General features: G+C 47.8%; 1 protein-coding gene across 1 annotated transcript in view; it reads right to left on the minus strand.

The window, feature by feature from the left end:
- Nucleotides 1-25,396, minus strand: part of ZNF507 (zinc finger protein 507) — a 33,455-nt gene that overhangs the window by 6,342 nt on the left and 1,717 nt on the right. Inside the window, exons 2-3 of the mRNA XM_044270161.1 lie at nt 8,102-10,038; nt 605-719 (exon numbers count right to left, since the gene is read on the minus strand). Coding sequence (XP_044126096.1) covers nt 605-719; nt 8,102-10,033 — 2,047 coding nt within the window. The 5' untranslated portion in view covers nt 10,034-10,038. The remainder of the gene's footprint in view (nt 1-604; nt 720-8,101; nt 10,039-25,396) is intronic.

Below are 25,396 nucleotides of genomic sequence, written 5' to 3' on the forward strand. Positions count from 1 at the left end.
GGTAAAAAAACTACCATGTGAATAGCCCCATAGACTGGATCTAAAAATGGCCGTGTGGCGGTCGTCACTTAAACAGGTGTCCCGCGGCCATGGTTCCCGTTAGTGTGAATGTAGCCTTAAGCATGCATGCTGCTGCTGCTGTAGTCCTTCAGGCAGAGATAGCCGAGGATAGCATTTGGGCATCTTCGGCAGTCCCATAGAGAATGAACGAAGCGTCAGTACACGTGCTTGACCGCTGCTCCATTCATTCAGGGAACTCCACACCCCTAGTCTCCTGATCAGTGGGGGTCTCAGTGATCAGACAATTATCCAATGTCTGGAGACACCCCCTTGGGTCCTAGGCTGGATCTGATTTTGTGGTCTACAACCCCTATAATACCCTTCAAGTATTAGATTAAGTTAGTATTAGGTTAGAATAAAAATGCTTTTCGAAAATGCCATTTGAGAAGGGATTGGTCAGTAGTTTTCAGGTTCATCAATGATGCTGAACCCCAGGCGTGGACTGTAGCAAAGTTTGGGTAAGCCCTTCTCAATCTGTCAACCACCAAAACACCCGAATGATCAATCGCGATCCATCAGTTATATTTTTACGGTTTTTCTCTACCTTCAGAAGGACATTTCTCCTCCACCTCCTCTGTGCAGACTTGTGTCTCCTCACTTGTCGTAGACACGGTATCCAGAAGACCGCGATGCTCCCGTTCATGGTTCCTTAATTGACTCTGCAACAAATTCAATCGAAGATTAAGCAAAGCTGAAGACCCCGGAGGAGTTCTCATATTCCTTCCCCAATCAATGAGTGGGACTCGGGTCGCCCAACCCAAGTGAAGTGTCACCTTCAAGTCTTCCAGTCTGTCCTAGTCAAGACATGCAGCCCCCCCTTAATAAAAAGATATCATAGGCTACGACACTGCCTGCCCCCTAAACCAGGTAAGGCTAGCTCAGCTGAATGTAATACCTTTCACTTTGCGATTCACTGCTTTATTATGGAGAAGAAAAAAATAATCATATGCAAATGAGCAGTTAAGTGCACTGAGGGTGGAAACAAGCCACTCTGTGCACCATTGCTCCTCCAGCTCCTACCTCTCATTAACAGGACCAAGTTTCTGCGCAGCGCTCTCTCCTGGCCCTGTCAATGAAGGAGCGGGAAGGTCTTGCAGAGGAAGCGAGAGGAGCAAGCATGCAGAGTGGTTTTGCCCGCCCTCAGTGCACTTAACTGATCACTTGCTTACGGATGAAAAGTCCTTCTTCTCCAGAAGAACCGCTTGCCAACGGAAAGCTATCGATACATTCAGCTAAGCTAGCCCTGCAAGACATGGTGTCCGGTTTATAGCGAATTTCCTGCTGACAAATTCCGTTTAAAGGTGCTGACAGCTTTGGACAAAAAGATGATCATAAAATATCCCCCTATCTATACGGACCCCCCAGGGATCAGGTGTAATCTGTGAGCAAGTATGAGTAAAGGAGTATTTAGACGAACCGAGCAGCAGCAGATTGTCGGGAAGGAAGCGTTCCCGACGGTTGGCTGCTCGTTCGGTGAAGATCTGTATTTACATGCAGCGATCCCCTCCACAGTATGAGTAGAGTGGTTGCTATTGCCATCGCTCAACCCCATACAGCTGCATTGTTTCTGGGCAGCAAATCACTGTTTAGACGGCGCGATCTGCTGCTCAGAAACAATTTATGTGCCTGCACGAATTTTCATTTCACCCGATGAACGAGCGCTTTGCTCGTTCATTGGGTGATCTGCGGCACATTTAGACAGGCAGATTGTCAGGCATTCATTCCCGATAATCTGCCAGATTATCTGGGTGTCTAAATCCACTTTAAGTGTCCGACTGCGCCACCACAGGAGTTCCCATTCAAATGAATGGCCGTCTGTTTAATGTGTAATGCAGGACTGGTCCTCCAGACAGAGGGAGATGCTCTTTACAGACGCGCTCCATCAAGAGACAAAGATCATGAACAAGGGAGCCTCTCTAAAAACTCAGGATGCACATACGGGGTGTATGAGAATGGGTCTTCTAAACTGGACAACGTAAAACTCGCTCAGTTTTTGGCCTCCTCTGTGTCTCCATTCCTGACACTGCCCTTGCCACATGCATCCCTGTCCTCCACAATGTCACCATGAATGGACAGGTCATTTCTGACCTCAAGATCAGCACGCAATTTTTTATCAGTAGTAATAAGTTGAGTACAGTACAGAGTGCTGTACTGTAAGACACTTCATTAATGACTAGCTTTCTCAATTAGAATGGCTTGTACAGGAATTCTGCCGCACTAAATACTAGAGACTCCTGCTTTACTAGGTGTGGTTAAACTGCCTTGGAGAGTGTTCGAGCCACATTGTAAGTAGCAGACATTAGATGTCACACATTTCCACTTCTATTCAAGCTCGGTTTCTCCAACAAAACAAATAACTACTTTCACGCCTCTTTTGAACCAGTCCTCCTCTGTATCTAAGGCCCCTTTCACATGGGTGAGAAGTCCGTGCGGGTGCAATGGGTGAGGTGAACGCATTGCACCCACACTGAATACAGACCCATTCACTTCAATGGGGCTGTGCAGATCAGCAGTGATTTTCACGCATCACTTGTGCGTTGCGTGAAAATCGCAGCATGTTCTATATTCTGCATTTTTCACGCAAAGCAGGCCCCATAGAAATGAATGGGTCTGCAAGAAAATAGCAAGCATCCGCAAGCAAGTGCGGATGCGGTGCGATTTTCAAGCATGGTTGCTAGGAGATTAGAGGGATGAATGCAACCCTGGACCCCATTAAAGTGTATTCACTGTATTATTTTCCCTTATAACATGGTTATAAGGGAAAATAATAGCATTCTTATTACAGAATACTTACTAAAATGTGGATTGAGGGGTTAAAAAAAAAATATATAAAAAAATAATTCACCTTATCAACTTGATCGCGCAGCTGGCATGGTCTTCTTTCAGGACCTGCAAAAGGACCTTCGATGACGTAGTCGCCCTCACCACGTGGTAAGCGCGGTGACGTCAGCGCAGGTCCCGCTGAATGAAGATAGAAGATTTCAATCTTCATTCAGCAGGACCTGCGCTGACGTCACCGCGCCCACCACGCGGTGAGCGCGATTACGTCATCAAAAAGGTCCTTTTGCAGGTCCTGAAAGAAGAAGAAAGAAGAAGATGATGCCGGCTGCGCGAACAACAGGATGAGGTAAGTAAATTTTTTCTATTTTTTAACCCCTCAATCCACATTTTACTAAGCATTCTGCATTAAGAATGCTATTATTTTCACTTATAACCATTTTATAAGGGAAAATAATAAAATGAATAGAACACCTAACCCAAACTTCAGTGAAGAAGTCCGAGTTCGGGTCTGGGTACCACATTCAGTATTTTTTCACGCGTGTGCAAAACACATTGCACTCGCGTGGAAAAAACTAAACATTGGAACGCAATCACAGTCAAAACTGACTGCAATTGCGTGTCTACTCGCGCGGCTTTCCCACAAGGCATACGGAGCAAATCCTGGGCGCCCGTGTGAAAGAGGCCTAAGCTGCAAACCTTGCTGTCACCGTCAAGTGTCCTTTGTCCACGAGATGTACAGCAGTTTCCTGACACACTGGTGTAGCGGCTCATTTGGTCTACAAATGTACAATTCTTGCACAGGACTGCATACAATTTTGATCTTTTTCTGGGTTGGTGCAGGGTCTTTTGGGTGAACCAGCTGATGCATCAGTGCTTTCCCAGGTTTAAAGCAGACAGGGAAGCAATGTTTATTGAAATGTTTTTCAGATACCTCAGCTATGTACCTACCCAGCTTCACACCTTCACTGGCAATCTTGACATTCTTTTTTTCTTCAGTTTTAACCAAAGCCCAGTCTGTATACCCACAAGGTTCGACAAAAAGTACAGAGGAAACAACGGTGTCCTATGATGTCCCCTCCCTCTTCACATGTATTCCGACTGCAGGTCAGACAGTGAAGACAAGGGTAACGCAAGACGGCACCCGCAGCAGCAGAATAAATCTCATCTCAGATCAAGTGTGTTCCTTGCTGGACCTTTGCCTAACCACCACCTATTCTAAAGTTCTACAGACAGAAACATGGCCGTGCCATGGGATCACCAGTTTCACGCATCGTAGCCAACCTGTACATGGAGGAGGCGAAACGTAAAGCCCTAAACACATTCATGGGAACTTCACCCAGTCAATGGTTCCGATAGGTGGATGACACCTGGGTCAAAATAAAAAAATAAGAAGTGCCCAAGTTGAACGCATCAATGCAGTGGACCACAACATCAGGGTTACATGGGAAGATGTGCAGAACGCTACACTGGCTTTTGTGGGCTGCTTTTCGGACAGAAAGGCTGGAAACTGGAGTCAACAAGAAACCTATTTATACGGACCAGTACCTACAGTTCGATTCCCACCATCATATGGTGGGAGTCATTAGAACCCTACACCACTGAGCTGAAAAGATCTCAACCAGTGTAGAAGCTAAGATAAGGGAATTCAGGCACCTCAAAGGGGTCCTTAGAACTTGCAGGTATCCAGACTGGGCGTTGGTTAAGGCCTCATGCACACAACCGTATGTGTTTTGCAGGACACAGACACCAGCCGTGTGCATGCCGCCATTTTTCTTTCTCATTTCTGTAGAAATGTCCCATTCTTCTCTGCAAAACAGAGTCAGCGGAATGGATTACGGTGTGATGTCCGCATTTTTTGCGGCCTCATTGAAATGAATGGGTCCACATCTAAGCCACAAAAAATGTCGATCAGATGTGGAAAAAAAAATATGGTCGGGGGCATGAGGCCTACAACTGAGAAGAGAAGAAAAAAAATAATGTCAAGATTTCCAGCGAAGGGGCAAAGCAGGCAGACGCAAGAACTAGATTGGGGGAAACAAACGAGCGGCAACACCAGCGTACGGCGCAGCACAGAGGAGCCAACACCGGCAGTAAGGACTCAGCTGTGTATCTACATATAAAATGCAAATGACACTTACAATGCAGCTCAAACACCTCTCTCTAGGCAGTTTAACCACCTAATTGCTTCAGTGATGCAAATGCAATCAATACCTTAACTCCAGCACAAGTCACCAGTATTTTATGCAGGAGAATTCTTGCCATTCTAATTGAGAAAGCCAGTTGATGACTAGCGAAACGACTTCAAGTTCAGTTGCTCTGACTTTTTACTGCTGATATACACGACGTGGACATCACGTGACATCACTTTCAGCCATGGTGCCAGGAAGTCTGAACATCAACAAGCTCGTCCAGGACGACTGCCGTGACTGACAGCTTCAGCTGCTGTGGTGGTCAGAGATAGGACACTTGAGGGAGTCAGAGAAAACTGTTCATTTCCAGCTGTCCTCTACATACACAGTTGTTGCTTTAGTCTGACAAACCTTTTAAAAACACCAAATGTAGAAAATGATAAAAAAAAAAAAAAAAAAGGCAAATGTCCCATTAATACTTTACTTTTAATTGATGATAGTCTAATATTGAGAGTAAAATTGTGAGACATAAATAAGCTGTATATATGCCCCAGGAAATCAGATATTGCTCCTGCTCACAAGTCTGTGTCTGGCTGTAAGGCACCTGGCTGCAGCAGGAGCCCTCCTCCACCTCCCTGCATGGTTGGAGATCAGGAGCGCTAAGCCCCGCCCTCTCAGCTGCCGTCCAGATAATAATGGAAGGCACAAGGAGGAAAATAACACCAGTGATCTCTCTGCAATATTTCTACAGGCCTGCTTCTATCAGGATCAGCAGACAACGTGGACAGACCTTTCATCTGTTTACTTCTATCTTATTTCTAGGATTGCTGTCCCTTTATTCCCTTGATAACATGACAGTCAGCCTTCAGGGTACAGCCACATAGCACGGAGGTGCTGAGGTTGGGACGTGGCCATACAATCAGGATCATTTTAAGGGCTCATGCACACGAACATGTGCACCCCAAACCACGGACTGCAATGCATGGGGCACCAGCCGCATGCCTGCTGTTTGTGAACTCATTAATTTGAAAGGGTCCGCTATTCGCAAGATTCCGTCTGCACCGCAAAACAATAGATCAATGACAGGGGGGTGATCAGGGAGTCTATATTGGGTGATCACCACCCTGTCATTGATCACCACCCTGTAAGGCTCCATTCAGACGTCCGTATGTGTTTTGCGGATCCGATCCATGTATCCGTGGATCCGTAAAAATCATACGGACGTCTGAATGGAGCCTTACAGGGGGGTGATCAATGACAGGGGGGTGATCAAGGAGTCTATATGGGGTGATCAGGGGTTCATAAGGGGTTAATAAGTGACGGGGGGGGGGGGGGGGGGTGTAGTGTAGTGGTGTTTGGTGGTACTTTACAGAGCTGCCTGTGTCCTCTGGTGGTCGATCCAAACAAAAGGGACCACCAGAGGACCAGGTATATTAGACGCCGTTATCAAAACAGCGTCTAATATACCTGTTAGGCGTTAAAATCGCATCTCCAGCCTGCCAGTGAACGATCGCCGCTGGCAGGCTGGAGATCCACTCGCTTACCTTCCGTTCCTGTGAACGCGCGCGCCTGGGTGCGCGCGTTCACAGGAAATCTCGCCTCTCGCGAGATGACGCACGGATGCGTCCAGGAGGAATAAATCAACCGCCTCCCGGACGCATCCGTGCGTTACATGGTCGGGAGGCGGTTAAAGTCATCACCACATAAAGTGACACGTCAGATATGCAAAAAATGGCCTAGGCAGAAAGGTGAAAAATGGCAGGATCCTGAAGGGGTTAAAGGGGACCTGTTAAAGGCATTCCCTGTGTAATACCAATTCTGGAGCATCTTCTCTTATGTTTCATTCCTTTATTATTCCTGCTAAAAGTTCTGAATGAATTACTAGCAGTTTGCAATGAAGGTCCAGCTTGGTGTTACCATTTGGCAGTGTCACTGCACAGTCTGACATTATCAAATCAGTGCTGTCAGTGTCACATGGAAACCCAACCCCCCCCCCCCCCAAACTGGTAATACTCATCTGGACCTTTCATGCAAAAAATTCATTCCTAACTTCTAGCAGGAATAATGAAGGAATGAAAGACTAGATTGGCCAGAATGGTTATTCCAAGGGGGATGCAAGTAGTTACTAAAAAAGACATATTAGGAGGGGTTACAAGTTCTTTTTAAAGAGTTTTTTTCTGGAATTAAAAATTGATGATCCATCCTCAGCATAGGTCATTAAAGGGGTTATCCCATGACTAATGTAAAAAATGAAAATCAGACATCATATAGTGCATGACTCTAACAAAGCTAGAACCAGCTCTCTACTTCACATGGATCCAGAGATCTCCCCATTCATTGCTCTGCTAGATTTATATCACGCTGACAGCTCAAGGGGAGTGTCTTTTCTGCTGCAGATCAGTGGGCGTGTCCATGCTCTCCCCCTATCACAGCTTAAGGGGCGCGTCCATGCTCTCCCCCTATGACAGCTCAGGGGGCGTGTCCCTGTCCTCCCCCCATCACAGCTCAGGGGGCAGTTGGACGATGAAACTGAGCATGTGCGGCCTTCGCAGTGAGCAGGTCAAAGAAATAAGAAAAAAATAAATAAAAAATGCAGGTGGCGCTATACAGATACAATTTATTAAATAACTTAGTGGCTATGCTAAATTTTTAATTATACGCAATTACAAAAGTATTCAGATCTGGGTGCTGGTATAAAAACTGTAGGATATATTTCGTGGGACAACCCCTTTAATATATGATTGTTGGAGGTCCGTTTCCTGCCACCTCCGCCAATCAGCTGTTTGAAGGGGCCACTTCATGCTCACTGTATACCAACCGTGCTCCATACTGCAGCTCAGTTCCATTCACACAGGCCACGAGACAGGCAGACCTGATGTCACAAACTGGAGAAGGGGCCGCAGGAATCGCCTGAGCACCCCTCCAACAGCTGTTCGGCGGGGATGCAGGAGTCAGCCCCCGACCAATCAGATCTTGATAACCTATACTGCCGGGAGTCAGCCCACCGCCGATCTGATACCAGGATAGGTTATCAATATCAGAAACCAGACAACCCCTTCAAGTCCTGAGCAAACCCTTTAAAATGAATGGTTCAGCTTATCGTACAATAATGTGATACCAATAGGCTATACCTTGTAGAAGAAGGATTCGTTGCAGAGCTTGCACTCATACTTCGTGGTTTTGCAGTGGTTGATCATGTGGTTTTCAAGGTCACCGCTATTTTCTGCTATGTGCTCACAGATGGGGCACTGGTAAGGCTGTCTCTGGCGATGGACACGCAAGTGCTGCTTTATGTAGCCTTTGTTGTCACTGGTGTAATGGCACAGACGACACCGGTAGGGCCTTTCAGAATCGGGTATAAAGTCCACCAGGTTGCTGCTAGAGCTGAGGTCACTGGCGCACTCGCTCTGGGCATTGTCCTGCAACTCCTTCAGGATGTCTTCGTCTGTAGCGTTCTGATCCGTCCGCTCTCTCAGCTTCTCTATCACTTTAAGCAAAGACGTGCTGATCCCCATTTTCATGGGAGCCTCTGTCAGTTCACCTTTCTCTTCCACTTCCTTTTCCTTTTGGTTGAGGACATTATGCTCCTCAGGGACCTTCACAGACTCTACCTCTGGGCAGGATACTAAACTAACATCGCCATCTCCTTGACCGGTGTCTGGATCAACTGAACTGGAATCACGGATGAGGCGGAGACTGGTTTTAGGACATTCAACCACTCGGATGGGCATGGTTACCAAGGCTTCAGCCGCCAAAGAGTGAAGCCTTAAACACTCAGAGTTTGTCCTCCTGCGTACAGGAGGAGAATTCTCATCAGACCCCTCAAATCCTATGATGATCTCTTCACTCTCCACTGCATTCTTATCGGCATGATAAACCTCGACAGCACCGACCAGCTGGGACTCTTGAGGGACGATCTTCTTACCGTCCATTTCCGTACTGATCAGGAAGGATTTCTGTGGACCAGATTCCTCAGCTCCGGGCAAACGTTCTACAATTACATTCAAATGGCCCTTTGTATTTTGGCTATAGCTAATAATTTTCTGTGCGGAGGACAGAAGACTCTCCCGGATGAAGTTATCTTGATCATTTGTGGGTAAGGCCTCATCGACGACTACCAATTCCGTCATAGGAGTTGGGACACTAGTTTGGCTTAAAACCTCAGTTCTCTTGACCTGTACATCCATTGGCAACAAGCTGTGCTTCTGAACGACATCGCATCCTGATATCTGCACGTGCTGCTTGACGTAAAGATTTTCAGAGAGCACCGACTCGCTTCCCTGTGGAGTGTGAGCAACGGTGGAATCTGGTAATCCGGCGGACTCGTTCTCTTCCTCAAATATTGGGTAGGAGAAGTCAACCTCCCCTGCATGCTTCCAGGCATGCGTTTTTAACATTCGTTGTTGGCCGCAGGTGTATCTGCAGATGAGGCACCGGTACAGACCATACGCTTCGTAGGCGTACCACTTTTTCCTCGCTGGCTCAGCGGCATTTGTGCATGGGGAGACCTCCTTGTCCTCTCGGAGCTGGTCTTTAGTCTGTGACGGAGCAGTGACATCGCTTTCACAGTGTGTTTTAATGTGATCTTCGAGTTCACTGTGGCTTTTGAAAGTCAAGTGGCACTCGGAGCACATTAGGATGATCTCATTGTGCTGCCCGTGATTTTTCACATGGGCTGTGAGGACATCAAAGCAAGGGGAGATAAATTTGCAAAGACTACACTGGTAGAACATCACTTTTTTGCTGCTTGGAGCAGGACTATTGACGGCCTGATCGTCTGGATTCACTTCCTTGATCCTCTTGGGACAGAGGTTTGTGGGATCGGGCTCCTTAGATGGCGGAACGCTGAGGGCGTCATCTGGGTAAGAGCGTTTCTTCCCTTCAGGGCTTCTGCTCGATTCTTGGCTTTTCACCATTGCTGTGAGTTTCTGTATCACGCTAATCAAGGGCTCATTGCTTTTCTGTTGGACCTCAGTCGCATGCATCAAGGTGATCTTGGCGTCAGGAACCAGCTGAGTCCTACCTTCTTTTACCTGTACACCACCACTTTCCTTATCTTCCATCACACCTGAAAGAACAAAAACAATTAAAAGCTAAGTGTCTATTTTCTATAATTGTATAGTACTACCCCACTACTGACCTTAAAGGGACAGGATTCTTTTTTTTTTTTTTTTTTTTTTTTTAATCTTTTAATCCCCCAGTGGGACCTGGGAAGCTATAGTTACCTGCTCCCTTCACCGGTCCCCACATGTAAACTTCCTGCACAGATGGGATCACGTGTGCAGCTGCAGCCAATGACTGACCTCAGTGGTGGTTTTCCCAAGCGAGACATGACCCAGCAGGCCAGTCATTGGCTGCAGCAGTGCATGTGACCCCATCAACCCTGAGAGTCTGGTTAAGACAGCCCAGGAACCACAGAGCAGGTAAGTAGAGTCTGTGTGTGTGCACGGGACTTGCAAATTAGATCCTGGACAACACCCTTAGAGGGCTATTCCAGTAATAAGCTATCACCTATCCACTGAATAGGTGATAAGTGGTAGATTGGTTGGGGTCCAACTGCTCGGCCCCTATGACCATAAGAATGAAGGGGTATTGGTGTGAATCTGATGAAGTGACCTGTTCAGCCCGAAACGCGTAATGCTGATATCCAATAAAGAAGTTAATATCCATCAACCTGCATCTGACTTTTACCCACCGTGACGAGCAGCACACCCACTTCTCTGTATCCCGATAAGCCTGAGAATGGGGGGTTTCTAATCCCCTTTGGAATGGAGTGGAAAGTATTGGGGATTTTTTTCCCCCCAAAAATAAAAATCTAAACAAAAAGAACAATGGAGCTACAACTGGGAAAACTTGAAACAAGCTGGAAATTTGACAGTAAGGGAGTATAAGCCTGGGACAAACCAGTCTATTATAAGAGAAAAAAAAACAAAAAAGGGGTTTAGGGGCAGACTAGATGGACTGCGGGAACCTTTTCTGCCGTCAGTCTTTCTATCAGGATATTTTTGAAGTGCTTAAGGAAACCAGAGCAACCAAGGAAAGCCATGCAAACACAGGTAGAACATGCAAACTCTATGTACACGTTACCTCGGGTCACATGCAGGACGAGTGGCTGCAAGGAACAATCACCGCGCTGGCATCGTCTGAATACTTTGAATAATTTTCTTTACATTGCATTTACCCGGGTACGAGGCTAATATTATATCATACGTAAACCAGAGCACTCACATACCCGCTCCTCAAATCATTGACCAAACTGGGAAAATATATATATATATATATATATATATATATGTTCTGCAATCGCTCAAAAACTCAAACATCGATTTCAACGAAACTTAGTATACACATCTCTTGCAACCTGGAAAGAAATCTTGTGGGGGTCTCAGCCCTCTAGGACGTACTGTTCCTGAGATATTCCCAAAAATGACCTGCATTAGCCAATACAAGCCGGCAAGTCTTTCTCTTCATATCCCAACTGCCATACACACGGTCACAATGTCCCTTATCAGCCAAAAGAAGCTTGCAGGCTCTTAGTCTCCACATACACACAGTTTTACTCCAGGTTTCCATATCAACCCAGCCATTTTTCTTCACTGCTGTAGCTCAGCATGTGTCGCACGACATGTAAAAAAAATCCATCTTGGATGGATTTTTTTGTGACTGTTTGTGTCACAGTATGTCACAGTGCGACACCATAGACTGTCATTATAAAAATTGTTGAGACAAAATGTCGCGCGACACATGTCCTCGTGTAGCCCTAGCATTAAAGGGGCGGACACTGTGGAGGTCACTGTTAAGGGGGCGGACACTGTGGAGGTCACTGTTAAGGGGGCGGACACTGTGGAGGTCACTGTTAAGGGGGCGGACACTGTGGAGGTCACTGTTAAGGGGGCGGACACTGTGGAGGTCACTGTTAAGGGGGCGGACACTGTGGAGGTCACTGTTAAGGGGGCGGACACTGTGGAGGTCACTGTTAAGGGGGCGGACACTGTGGAGGTCACTGTTAAGGGGGCGGACACTGTGGAGGTCACTGTTAAGGGGGCGGACACTGTGGAGGTCACTGTTAAGGGGGCGGACACTGTGGAGGTCACTGTTAAGGGGGCGGACACTGTGGAGGTCACTGTTAAGGGGGCGGACACTGTGGAGGTCACTGTTAAGGGGGCGGACACTGTGGAGGTCACTGTTAAGGGGGCGGACACTGTGGAGGTCACTGTTAAGGGGGCGGACACTGTGGAGGTCACTGTTAAGGGGGCGGACACTGTGGAGGTCACTGTTAAGGGGGCGGACACTGTGGAGGTCACTGTTAAGGGGGCGGACACTGTGGAGGTCACTGTTAAGGGGGCGGACACTGTGGAGGTCACTGTTAAGGGGGCGGACACTGTGGAGGTCACTGTTAAAGGGGCGGACACTGTGGAGGTCACTGTTAAAGGGGCGGACACTGTGGAGGTCACTGTTAAAGGGGCAGGGGCCAGTATTAAAGGTGCAACTGCTGTGGAGGTCACTGTTAAGGCAGCAGGGTACTGTGGAGGTCAGTGTTAAGGGGTGCGCCCCTGAGAAGGTCTCTGTCAAGGGAGTGGGGTGCTGTGAAACTCACTGTTAAAAGGGTGGGCTTCTGTGAAGGTCAAAGTTAAAAGGATGGGCTGCTGTAGAGGTCCCATTTTAAAGTGGTGGGGCACTGTGGGGGAGGGGGGGGGGGTCAGTGTTAAGGGGTGGGGTGCTGTAGAGGTCACTGTTATGGGGGATACTGTCAATATCTTTAAACGACACACAGAAACATTAAATGAAATAGATGAAATATACCCTTGCGAAGCCGGGTCCGTCTGCTAGTAGGTAATATTGTAGGCTGCAGGTCAGGGATAATCTGTCAGTAAAATCTGTTAAGCACGTGGTAAAGGAATGTGTCCGCAGGCCGACAGCTCACATGACAACCAAAGACAAGGTAAACTTTCGCACGGTGACATCTCTCAATGTGCCTACCTGCATGGGACAAGAGAGCAAATACACCCCAGGTCTAGAGCACTCGGGGGCAGAGGAGCTAGCGAGATCCTGTAATACATATTCATCAACAATACTATGGATTGGAAATCTGACGTGGCGGGTTTGCGTGGCGGGTTTCAGCAGGTAGCAGTGCAATCCAAGGGGAATGGGTTTATCAAAATGCAATCTGCATGTAATGAAAAAAAATGCACGGGACGAAATGCACAGCAGAATACAGTATTTCTGAAGACCAGTGCCTTAAAGCGCATCTCAGAGCAGATTTCTTCTATGGCTGACCTGTTGCATGTGCGCTTGGCAGCTGAAGACATCTGTGTTGGTCCCATGTTCCTATGTGCCCGCATTGCTGAGAAAAATGATGTTTTATAATATGCAAATGAGCCTCTAGGAGCAACGGGGGCGTTATGATTACTCCTAGAGGCTCTGCTCTCTCCAACTATTGCGCACTCTCCATTCTGATTCACAGGGCCCGGTTTGATCACATTTACACTTCCTAGACCTGTCAAAGTTCAGAGGGTGCAACAGTAGCAGAGAGGGCAGAGCCTCTAGGTGTAACAGCAACGCCCCCGTTGCTCCTAGAGGCTCATTTGCATATATTAAAAACATCCTTTTTTTCAGCAATGCGGGCACATATGAACACGGGACCAACACAGACGCCTTCAGCTGCCAAGCGCACAGGTAACAGGTCGGCCGGTTTTGGCAGGATGCCACTGTAAGAGCAAAGGCCACCAAAGCGAGATGCAATAAATAATATATATGATAGACCAGGAGTAGGCAACCTCCGGCACGCCAGCTGCTGTGAAACTACAACTCCCAGCATGCATGCTTCCTCTGCTCTTCTCAGAACTCTCACAGACATTAATGGAGCATGCTGGGAATTGTAGTTTCACAACAGTTGGAGTGCCAGAGGTTGCTGATCCCTGTGATAGACATTCACATATAACACACTGATGTCTCGAGCCCACCAATGCGGTTCCCTGTTCTAGATCATACAGGGGGTCCCCTCTGCCCTAACAAAAAACATTTCATTCCAGTGCAGAATCCTATCTAGGAACATTTCCTAAATCCCTACAGTTTAGGAACATGGCACCTGATCAGAATGTGCCCGACTACCGCCAAGCATTTCTGCAGATATAGGGTTTCAATAAGGTCCAGGCGTGAGGACTACATGTCCAACGATGCCATGTAACAGAACATGCATTGTAGTGCACATCTACGCGCAGCGGATCGGAATGAAAGCCGGTGCCACAAAAAAAAAAAAAAAGTCCGAAATGGGCTGGTGCTTTGCATAGCAAGGGCTGAGAAAGGCAGGTAAAACCTGCTGCATACCCCTGGCTGCTGCCAACTGAAAACCTGCAGCGCAGACCGACTTGCAGCATTTATGCCAAGTCTGAACCCACCAGTACGAGCAGGGGCAGCGGACTGTGGATGATGAGAGGCGACAACATGGACATGTAAGACAAGGAAACCGGAATACTTGCAAAGGTCAAGTAATCTTAGAAGTAAACTAAGGAAGTGCAAGAAAAGAGGAAAGTGAGACACGATGAGGTCACTTCTCTTTTCCCTGGGTATAACAGCACCGCAGCAGTAACCACTGACAATACTGTGGTATGTGAGGGTGGCCGGGGGAGGGGGCGGTGGTCAGGACTTCACCGCTTATCACCTTCCCTGGAATGTTAATTCCTTACAAGGCGAAGCAGCCGAGCCGTCTAGTGACACCGCACTGCGCCCGTCGTAACTAGCGCTACCAGGAGCAACCGTGTGAACGACGCCACAGCATTTCCTCTACAACAAGTCTTTTGCTGGTTACAAACTTTCTCTGCCTGCGGATCTCCAGCTGTCGGGAAACTACAACCCCCATTAAGGCCTCTCACACACAGTCGTTTTTCAGCATTTTTTAAAACATGCATTTCCGCCGTTCTTTACAGCATTTTTTTTACAAGCATTCTAAGTAGTTTTTATTTTATGACTTTTGTATCTGTGCAGATTTATAGAGAACACTATGGGGGGAAAAACAGCACAAACCAAAACACAATGGAGGAAACGTCAGTCAGTTTTGCTTTGGCGACAGAAATCACACAGCGCTTGATAAATTTGGCTCCTCTTTAAAATGCAGAAAAGAGTTTAAAAATGTAGTGTTAGGGTACTTTCACACTAGCGTTTTTGTTTTCCGGTATTAAGTTCCGTCCTAGGAGCACAATACCGGAAAAAAACGGATCAGTTTTATCTAATGCAGGCATGCTCAACCTGCGGCCCTCCAGCAGTTGTTAAACCACAACTCCCACAATGCCCTGCTTTAGGATTTTAGCTGTAGGCTGTTCGGGCATGCTGGGAGTTGTAGTTTTGCAATAGCTGGAGGGACGCATTGTTGAGCATGCCTGATCTAATGCATTCTGAATGGAGAGCATTCCGTTCACGATGCATCAGTTCAGTCCCTCTTACGTTTTTTGGACGGAGAAAATACCGCAGCATGCTGCAGTTTTCTCTCTCGCCAAAAATACTGATCACTTGCCGGAATGCCGGAGAAGTGTATTAGTGCCGGATGCGGCATTAAGTGTTCTGGCAAAACTGATGCGCAGACCTTTACAAATGCAAAACAAAATTATCGCGGATCCGTTTTTCCGGATGACACTGGAGAGATAGATCCGGTATTTCAATGCATTTGTCAGACGGATCCGCATCCGTTTGACAAATGCCATGAGTTTGCGTCCAGATTGCTGGATCCGACAGGCAGTTCCGGCGACGGAACTGCCTGCCGGAATCCTCTGCCACAAGTGTGAAAGTACCATAAATGGTGCGGAAATTTTCTGCCCAGAAATGGACCAGCGGTGTGGATTTCGACATCTGCGGAACATCGATCGCTTGCACGGCTTTTCAGTGTAGATTTCGCCCTTTGCATCTGGGGCAAATCTGCATCAAAACCTGTATGTAATGCACGCAGATTTTGGTGCAGAAATGCAGTAAAAAAAACGCACGAAAATCTGCAGATCTGCTCTGCTGTGTGCACATACCCTGAGAAGCCACAGGAGATAAATATGGAGTGCGCCTAAGGGTCCATTCACACGTCAGAAACGTGTTTTGCGGATCCACAAAACACGGACACGGCAATGTGCGGTCCTGCATTTTGCGGACCGGACATCGCCGGCACTAATAGAATATGCCTATTCTTGTTCGCAATTGCGGACAAGAATAGGACATGTTCTATTTTTTTCGGGAACGGAATTGCGGACCGGGAAGCGCGGGTCCGCAATTCCGTATCCGGGTATGAATAGGTCCGCAATTCCATTCTGCAAAATGCGGAACGAAATTGCAGAGGTGTGAATGGACCCTAATTCACATAGCGAACCAACCACTTTCCAAAAGTGTAGAAAGCAGCGTAAAAACACAAAACTTTTTTGTTGTTGTTACATTAGTTTGATAGGATGATAAATTCCGATGTTTTTTATATCGACGTGGATCTTCCTGCATTTTTTTTTGTTAATGTGTTTTTTTTTATCCTGCCCATTTCAACGGAAGTCTGTTAGCGGAATCCACATCAAGAATGGACGTCACTAATTTATTCTGCGGTGGTTTTTAAAACAGCAAGCAGGGAAAAATTCCACATCGAAAAAAAACTCAGTGTGAACATACCCTAAGGCTAGTGGAGTCTCTGCGATACGATTCCAATCCCACCAGGAATTTATGAAGTTGAAGGTCCATATAGTGGATCGATCACTCCCGGAGATAATAGGCCTGTACAGCGATCCTGACCCTGCCGCACTTTTACAAACCTCTGCAGGCCTTAGTAATCATGGCCATTTAACAGAGTAAATACGCATTTCAACTAGTAGCTTAAAGGAGTTATCTACAAAAAAAATGCCAGGAGAGAATTTGAAGACATTTAGCCTCAGGCTCCAGAGCTGAACTCTTACCAGGAATGCAAGAATGGGATCAGTTTCTAAAGCCTCTCATTAAAAGGGGTATTCCGTTAGGTAAACGTTATCCCCTATCCACAGAATAATCAGATCAGAGAGGATCCAAACGCTAGGACCCCCCAACAGATCACGAGAATGGGGCCCCGAACCCCCTGTGGCTACCCTGAAAATGTCCGGAGTGGCTCCAGAAATCCCATAGAAATGAATGGAGCGGCCTGCGATCATGTGCGACTGGCTGCTGTAGTCATTTCATGGAAGCAGCAGCAGGTGGTACAGGACGCTCATTCTCATGATCAGTGGGGGTCCCAGTGGTAGGATCCTCTCCGTATCCTGTGGATAGGGGATACGTTTTACCTACAGGAATACCCCTCTGAACACAGACATATCCCCCATCTTCACCCCTCTGACATGAGCATTGGAGCATTTCATGCTCCGATGCTCGACCTTTCCCTGTGCTGGATCGCGTAGGGCAAGGCCTGTTTGCTTATATTTTCACCCTGCTAGGCGGGGGCCTGTAAAGCGGCTAGGGCAGCGTTAAAGCTCGCCCATCAGTGCGGGTGACATCAGTGGCAACATTGCTAGGCGGAGGCCTCCACCTAGCTTACCCTATGGAGAGCCGGGTACGTCACCGGATCACCAGAAAAAGCCTTTGCCCAGTGCGATTCAATGCAGGGCAAAGGAGATCATTGGAGCATGAAATGCTCATATCAGGGGGGCTGTCTGGGTGAAAATGGAGAGAAGTCCGAGTTCAGCTCTGAACCCGGAAAACCCCTTTAACTAAAAGGTGCCCATACACTTTCAATAAAGGTCAGCTCCGTGAAGAGGAGGAAGAAGAAGCAGAAGAGCGAGAAATAGAGAGAATGGAAAGGGGCGGGCGGTGAACTGGTGAGAAGCAACGGCCTCGGCACTTGTAAAAACCGTATCCAACCGCGCCTAGTCTGGACTCTGGTGGTGGCGTAGGCGACAGAACACAAAGACAGTCCAAGTCTAGAAAGCGAGAATGAAAAACGGCCATGGGAGAGGTCATCAAATAGGCGGTCTCCTTTGGCCTGAACTAATCAGCATCAGTACATAAAATTGGGAAGACCCCTATAAATGGGGACTGACATGGCGGACAACTATGGAAGACGCTGCGTCAAAACAAAGGTTATACTGGGTCTTCCGAGTAGTAGACTGAACGATGCACGCTGTATAATTTCAGGCACCTTTGCTATAACCGCATCCAGCCTATATCTCCCAGTCGTCCTCCGTGCGTTGGAGCCGCGCCAATAATTATACTTCACTGCAAAAAATTCCCGTACGCCATGAAAACGCTATTTCAGGTAGCAATATTTAGAAGTCTCTGTTCTGCTCTCTCAAATGAGGGGGGGGGGGGGGTCACAAAACTAGGAATTTGGGTAAAACGCGGACCGCGCCACGTGGTTAGCGACATTACAGAGACTGTCAAATCTTGAAGTCTAAGCAGCTGCTGAAAACCAGCGACGGTTTGTTTCCGCTAGAAATCGCAGGAACGAGAAAAGCAAGAGAAGGGAGTGGGAGGAAGGATACTATTTTCAGCGCTCTCAGAGGGGACATACTCGGAGGGGCGCAGATTCCAGGCATTCTGCAGCAGCCATGAAATCAAATCGCAAACTACAGCAAGAGCTCTCAAGGGGCTGCTGGTGACCCCCCCCACCCAGGTCAACCATTGGAATACTCCTATATAAACAGCATTTTTCCCTAATAAACAAATTCAAATTACGAAAAAAATAAAATTAAACCTGAAACTTTACGTCTAAGGGTCCATTCAAAACACGGACTTTGGCGATGTGCGTTCCGCATTTTGCGGACCGCACATCGCCGTCACTTAATAGAAAATGCCTAATATTGTCAGCAATTGTGGACAAGAATAGGACATGTTCTATTTTTGGGGGGGGACGAAATTGCGGACCCGGAAGTGCGGGTCCGCAATTCCGGATCCGGGCAGCACATCGTGCTGCCCCATAGAAATGAATGGGTCCGCAATTCGTTCCTGCAAAATGCGGACCGAAATTGCGGATGTGTGAATGGACCTTAAAGCTGGTCATACATATCAGATGTAAGTTGGACTGAAACCATCCTATGTGTACGGCGTCCTCCCAACTGCAGAGATCAGAACCGGCCATGTGGGATTTCACATGATGACATTTTCACTGCCTGGCTCTGTCAAACAAAGGACAGCGGGGGCGCAGCCGTTACCATTACACCTAGAGGCTCTGCTCTCTCTGCAACACCCACCTTACTCCTAGAGGCTCATTTGCATATATGAAGTCTTTTTTTTTTTTCTTCTTCTTAGCAATGCACTACCTCTGCTAGCCCTGTCCAATTGACTCTGGTGCAAGCTCCACTACCTCTGCTAGGCCTGTCCAACTGACACTGGGGCATGCTACACTACAACTGCTAGCCCCGTCCAACTGACACTGGGGCATGCTACACTACAACTGCTAGCCCCGTCCAACTGACACTGGGGCATGCTACACTACCACTGCTAGCCCTGTCCAACTGACACTGGGGCATGCTACACTACCACTGCTAGCCCTGTCCAACTGACACTGGGGCATGCTACACTACCACTGCTAGCCCTGTCCAACTGACACTGGGGCATGCTACACTACCACTGCTAGCCCTGTCCAACTGACACTGGGGCATGCTACACTACCACTGCTAGCCCTGTCCAACTGACACTGGTGCATGATACCGTACATATCCGATCAATGAGGGCGTTGCAGGACTGCACTAACCAGAGGCTCCACGACAGACCGTGTGCGGTATATAAATTAAGGTTTTTGGCCCCTAAAGTAACCAGGCCCCCAGTGCACCTGCTACCTCTGCTCCCCTGCAAGCTTCTATAGTCCTATTTCAGGAGGGCAGCACTCCGGTACAACCTGCAGATATTGCATTTCTGCAAACAACCCCGGCGGTATCAGCAGCGGCAGATTACAGATGTTTCATGCAGCAGAGAGCACCGTGGGTGGATCCCGGTACGTATTCAGGATGTGGTTTGTGGGAGCTTTCTACAACTAAACAATAAAGTGAAATCAACGTCTGCCACCGGAAAACAGATTGCGATTGGTTTTAGTATTCTATTTAAACAAAGCTAAAACAAAAATATATCTGCTTGCTGTCAGTGAATGGGGACACCACGAGCCAAGGTGTATAATTACTCTTCTCCATGTCCTCTCTGAGCCGGTGTGCGGGCAATGCATGCTCCTGGGAACCCGTCCCGAGCCTACAGACAAGTGCCGCCCCACAATAATAAAGCGACGGGCCCATAACCCAGGAAAGCAGGGGGAAAAAACACCTTACCACACAAAGTAAAGTAAGGAAACCCTTTAAAAATAAATGTATTTGCTAATATGTTTGTTTAGGGGTTCGGAAACCTTTTAAATGAAAAGTGTACAAGCACGGCCACTGCTGCTGGACTGCAGGGTGCTCACAAACCCTGGACACCAGCAGTGTATAATGTGATGGAAAAAAGGAATCCAGCCAGCAAAGGAGGCAATATGGATGATCACAATACATTAGTAAGTGCCTTATATTATCTTCCTCTACATGACAAATGCCATCTGCTGAAGTGAGACGACCCCTTTAAGGATAAGTTCAGATGTGGTGGATAATTTCTGCAGCAGCTTCGGCTGTGAATCCATGCCAAAGCCTCTCATGCTCCTGGCAGATTTTTTATTTTTTTTTGCAGATCTGGCCACAGAGTCAGCCCTGGTTTCACACGACTGCATTGCAGAAGGGAAAGACTCAGGGAATACCGCACAAGAATGTGCATGCTCTGATTCTGCGCAGAGTGTTTTCAGCTACATGAGGCCGGGGATTTGAAAATACACATCCACTTGCTGCAGGAATCCCCAAGACAAACCCGCAGCAAATCCACCATATCTGCACTTCGCCTTAGCGGTGTGACAATGCGACATGTGGCGACGAGACAGTCGCACAAAACTCTGCCTGATGGATTTCAGTTCACACTACAACACTATGTTGTGCGACTTTTTAGTGGCTGTGTAGTTGTACCCTTAGGCCCCTTTCACACAAGCAAGTTTTCCGCGCGGGTGAAATGCGTGACGTGAGGGCATAGCACCCGCACTGAATCCTGACCCATTCATTTCAATGGGTCTGTGTACATGAGCGTTGTTTTTCACGCATCACTTGTGCATTGCGTGAAAATCGCACCATGTTCTATATTCTGCGTTTTTCACTCAGCCCTGGCCCCATAGAAGAGAATGGGGCTACAGTGAAAAACGCATTGCATCCGGAAGTGCGGATGCGATGCGTTTTTCACTGACGGTCGCTAAGAGATGTTGTTTGTAAACCTCCGGTTTTTTATCACGCTCGTGAAAAAAGCATTAAAACGCATTGCACCCGCGCGGAAACAACTGAACGCAAAAGCAGACAAAACTGACTTAACTTGCTTGCAAAATGGTGCGAGTTTCCCTGAACGCATCCTGAACCAATCTGTCACGCTCGTGTGAAAGAGGCCTTAGGTCCCCTTCACACGAGCGTGATTTCCGCACGGGTGCCATGCGTGACGTGAACGCATTGCACCCGCACTGAATCCGGCACCATTCATTTCAATGGGGCTGTGTACATGAGCGTTTTTTTTCACGCATCAGTTCTGCAATGCTTTGAAATCGCAGCATGTTCTATATTCTGCGTTTGTAACGCAGGACAGGCCCCATAGAAGTGAATGGGGCTGCGTGAAAAACGCATTGCATCCGCAAGCAAGTGCGGGTGCGATGCGTTTTTCACTGATGGTTGCTAAGAGACGTTGTTTGTAAACCTTCAGTTTTTTATCACGCGCGTGAAAAACGCATCAAAACGCATTGCACCCGCGCGGAAAAAACTGAACAACTAAACGCAATCGCAGACAAAACTGACTTGTTTTAGTGCCAAAATCGCAACATTTTCACTGAACGCACCCTGAACGCATCCAGGTCAAATCCGTCACGCCCGTGTGAAACCAGCCTTAGGGTCCGTTCACATGGGGCAGAAATTCAGCGGAAAAAAATCTGCTGCAAAATATCATGGTATTTTGAGTGCGGGACAATAGTCTCGCGGGCGGCCCGACGCGCACAGCATCATAGTAACCTATGATTCTGTGCGCTCCCATGTGCACGATGTATGCCGCGCCGGGACATATACGGTCTGTGAGCGAGCTATATCTCGGAGGGAATATGGTCGTGTACATGAGACCTTACACATATTTTACCCAAAGCACTGCACACAGTGAAATCTGCAGTGTAAATTGACATGTGGTTAATTAATAATCCACACCACAGATCAATTTTTGCATAGATTTTTCACCCACAATACTGCAACAGAAAATGTGCTGAAATTCCGCAAGAATCCAGAGTAATTTGCACCAAATTCTGGTTTGTTTTTTGGTGCAGATCTGCTTTGGATTTCAGCTGCAGAAAACATGTGAGAAAAAAAAAAAAAAAAAAAAACAAACACACACACAATCCTCACCTCCTCTGGCTTTCTTGGCGATCTCGGTACAACCTAGCTGCCTGCAGTGAAGGCTCGCTATCACAAGGGGCCGCCGTTGTATAGATCAGGCAAGGGAACCACATAAGCCCCACTTTGGAGTTGTTTCTCTCACTTTTTTTTACGGGCTTCAGAATTTTGCGGCAGGACCGGATAAAATCCACATCCAAACTACACTAAGGCGATCTTGTGTAAGAACGCCGGGGTTGGCCGCCACACTAACGTGTATGGGAGGCTTGCGACTGTTCCCACAGATGATGTCGGGCGAGATTAATATTTTCACCCGATCCTTTTGTTCTCCAGGGAGATAAGTCACCACCAGACGTCTCTAGCAGCGGCTTTCTTGGCTCTCCGCTTAGAATACAAACACATTCGGCTGAGCCGAGCTTTAGGCTATCTCCACACGGGTGCAGGTTTACCAACAGAAAATCTAAACAGATTCCCGTGCGGTTTTCTGTGCGTTTCCGCACCTAATCTGCCTGTGTTACTTGAGGATTTCTGCCACAGATCTCGCCCTTGCATTGCAAAGGTTGAAATCTGCGCCCCCCAAAAAAAATTGCACAAATCTGCAAGGGAATGTGTACATGAGATTTGTCTAATCTCATACACTTTGCTGGTACTGTATTATGCTGCGGTTTTGCCGCACGAGAATCCACATTGTGTGTAGATGTCCTTAAAGGGTTTTCCAGGATCAGACACAAAAAAAGGCTAAAGCCTCATGAACATTTGTTCAGTTCGCACCTGATCGGCATTTTTTCGCAGATCGGATGCAGACTCATTCATTTCAATGGGGCTGCAAAAGATGTGGAGAACACATGTGGGATAAATCCCCCGCCACTCTGCTGACCTCTGTCACGTTTGTGATTTTCCTGCCATGGTGATGTGCTGTACAACCACAAGACCACTGCAGCCAATCACTGGCTTCAGCAGGGAATTTATCAGGTAAGGCTTCATTCACACGTATGATCTATAGGAGTGTATTACTGTACTGCGGCGGCGACACAAAGCGCACAGCGTCATAGCAACCAATGACGCGTGCGCTCCTTCACTGAGCAGGACGCCAGTCCGGTATCTCACGGACAGTGTTCCACAGACGTGTGAATGAAGCCCAAGTAATGATTTATTTATTTTTTTCTTTACAGCATTTCCTGCTGACAGATACCCTTTAATACTTGACACAGTCCAATTTGTCTGGGCAACTGCGAGTAAGGGCTCATGGACACGGCTGTTGTCGGCCAGTGCCCATATTGTGGCCCGCAATATACGGGCACCGGCCGTGCGCGCGCTGTATCACGGATGCAGACCAATTCACTTGAGGGGGCACTGAATGGAAGACCACGGAACCACTAGTTTTTCTGTGGCATTTTAGTCCATGTCTTTGCACCGCAACAAAAAAAAAGAGCATGTTCTATTTTTTTGCTGTGTGGATGGATCAGACCCGTCTGCTCCAGCCACACGGACAGTGTCCGTGCGTTGGGGACACACAATTTGCAGTCCCCAATGCACGGAACAGGCGGCACATGTTCAAGCACATGAGGCCTTAAAGGGGTTTTCTCATCTCAGACAATGGGGGCATATCGCTAGGATATGCCCCCATTGTCTTATAGGTGCGGGTCCCACCAATGGGACCCGCACCTATATCGAAAACAGAGCCCCAAAAGGGAAGGAGAGCGCACTGCGCATGTGCAGCCACCCTCCATTCATTTCTATGGGGCCGCTGAAAACAGCCGAGTGCTGGCTTGGCAATTGCCGTCTGCCCCATAGAAATGAATGGGAGCATGGGCCGCGCATGCGCGGCACGCTCCCATTCACTTCTATGGGAGAGGCGGGGATTAGCGATTTGTGGTGGACGAACCCCGGGAAATCTGTTGTCCTCCAGCCACAGCACTTCCCGCTCCGTTCTCGATATAGGTGCGGGTCCCACCGCTGGGACCTGCACCTATCAGACAATGGGGGCATATCCTAGCGATATGCCCCCATGGTCTAAGATGGGAATACCCCTTTAAGAACATCTGTAATGCAGATTTCTTTCCTGTCCTGATTTCTGCTGTACTGTTTGTTACAATGTATCAGTACATGTAGACTCATCAGTCTGGAATCCAGATGGGATACAACATACAACTGCGGCAAAACCTCAGCTGTAAGTAGCAGTATGATGTAACGCTACGATATTGGGGGCGTCAGGTCCTGCTGCCTCCAGTGCGGATCAAACGTCCCCTCGCATGCAAGTGAATGAGGTATTTCTTTTTTTTTGTTATGTACCTGTTTTTATGGACGCACTCCCGTCTATATGGCTGTTAGAATGGGCTCATTGACTTTAAGGAGATCCATCTGGCTGTGAAAATGGCAGCTAAAAAGAAAAACGGCCATGTGAGCAGTCCCATAGACTTTAATTGTTCATGTAAATGAGCCCTTAAAGGGGGTTATCAGACTGTCTGTAACTGATGATCTATCAGCATCTGATCGGTGGGGGTCCAACACCCGGGACCTTTGCCAGTCAGCAGTTTGAGGAGACCCGAGCATCCTGTGAGGCCAGTGACATCACAACCATTGGTCACATGACCTAGGCGCAGCTCAGTCCCACTAGGGGGGGGGGGGGGATTATCAGTGACTGACAGCATTCTACGTGTCAGTGTGTATACAGAGATAGCGGCATCACACGCCTGTGTGCAATATACTTACCCTTCTGAGATGAATCAGCTGCTCAGGCACCCGGTCACGTGACGCTCCCGTTGTGCAGATCCAGCTTCTGCCAATGTCACCTCCTTCTCCAGGTCTCCATCCTTGGGCTGTGGACCAGAACTATTCCTCTCCTTGGCTCCTGGGTAAACTCCTGAATGCGCCAGGGACAGGAATAATTCAGGCTCTGTCCACAGCCTGGTATAGGACGTGATGTCAGCGCAAGCTGGATTGTCACATGACCAGGTGGAACGTCACATGACCGGGATCCCAGGAGGCTGATCCAGGCAACAAACTTTCTCCTGCAGATGTCTTATGTGTAAT

This window comes from Bufo gargarizans, chromosome 10 (assembly GCF_014858855.1).
Source record: "Bufo gargarizans isolate SCDJY-AF-19 chromosome 10, ASM1485885v1, whole genome shotgun sequence".
In the NCBI taxonomy this organism is placed as follows: domain Eukaryota; kingdom Metazoa; phylum Chordata; class Amphibia; order Anura; family Bufonidae; genus Bufo; species Bufo gargarizans.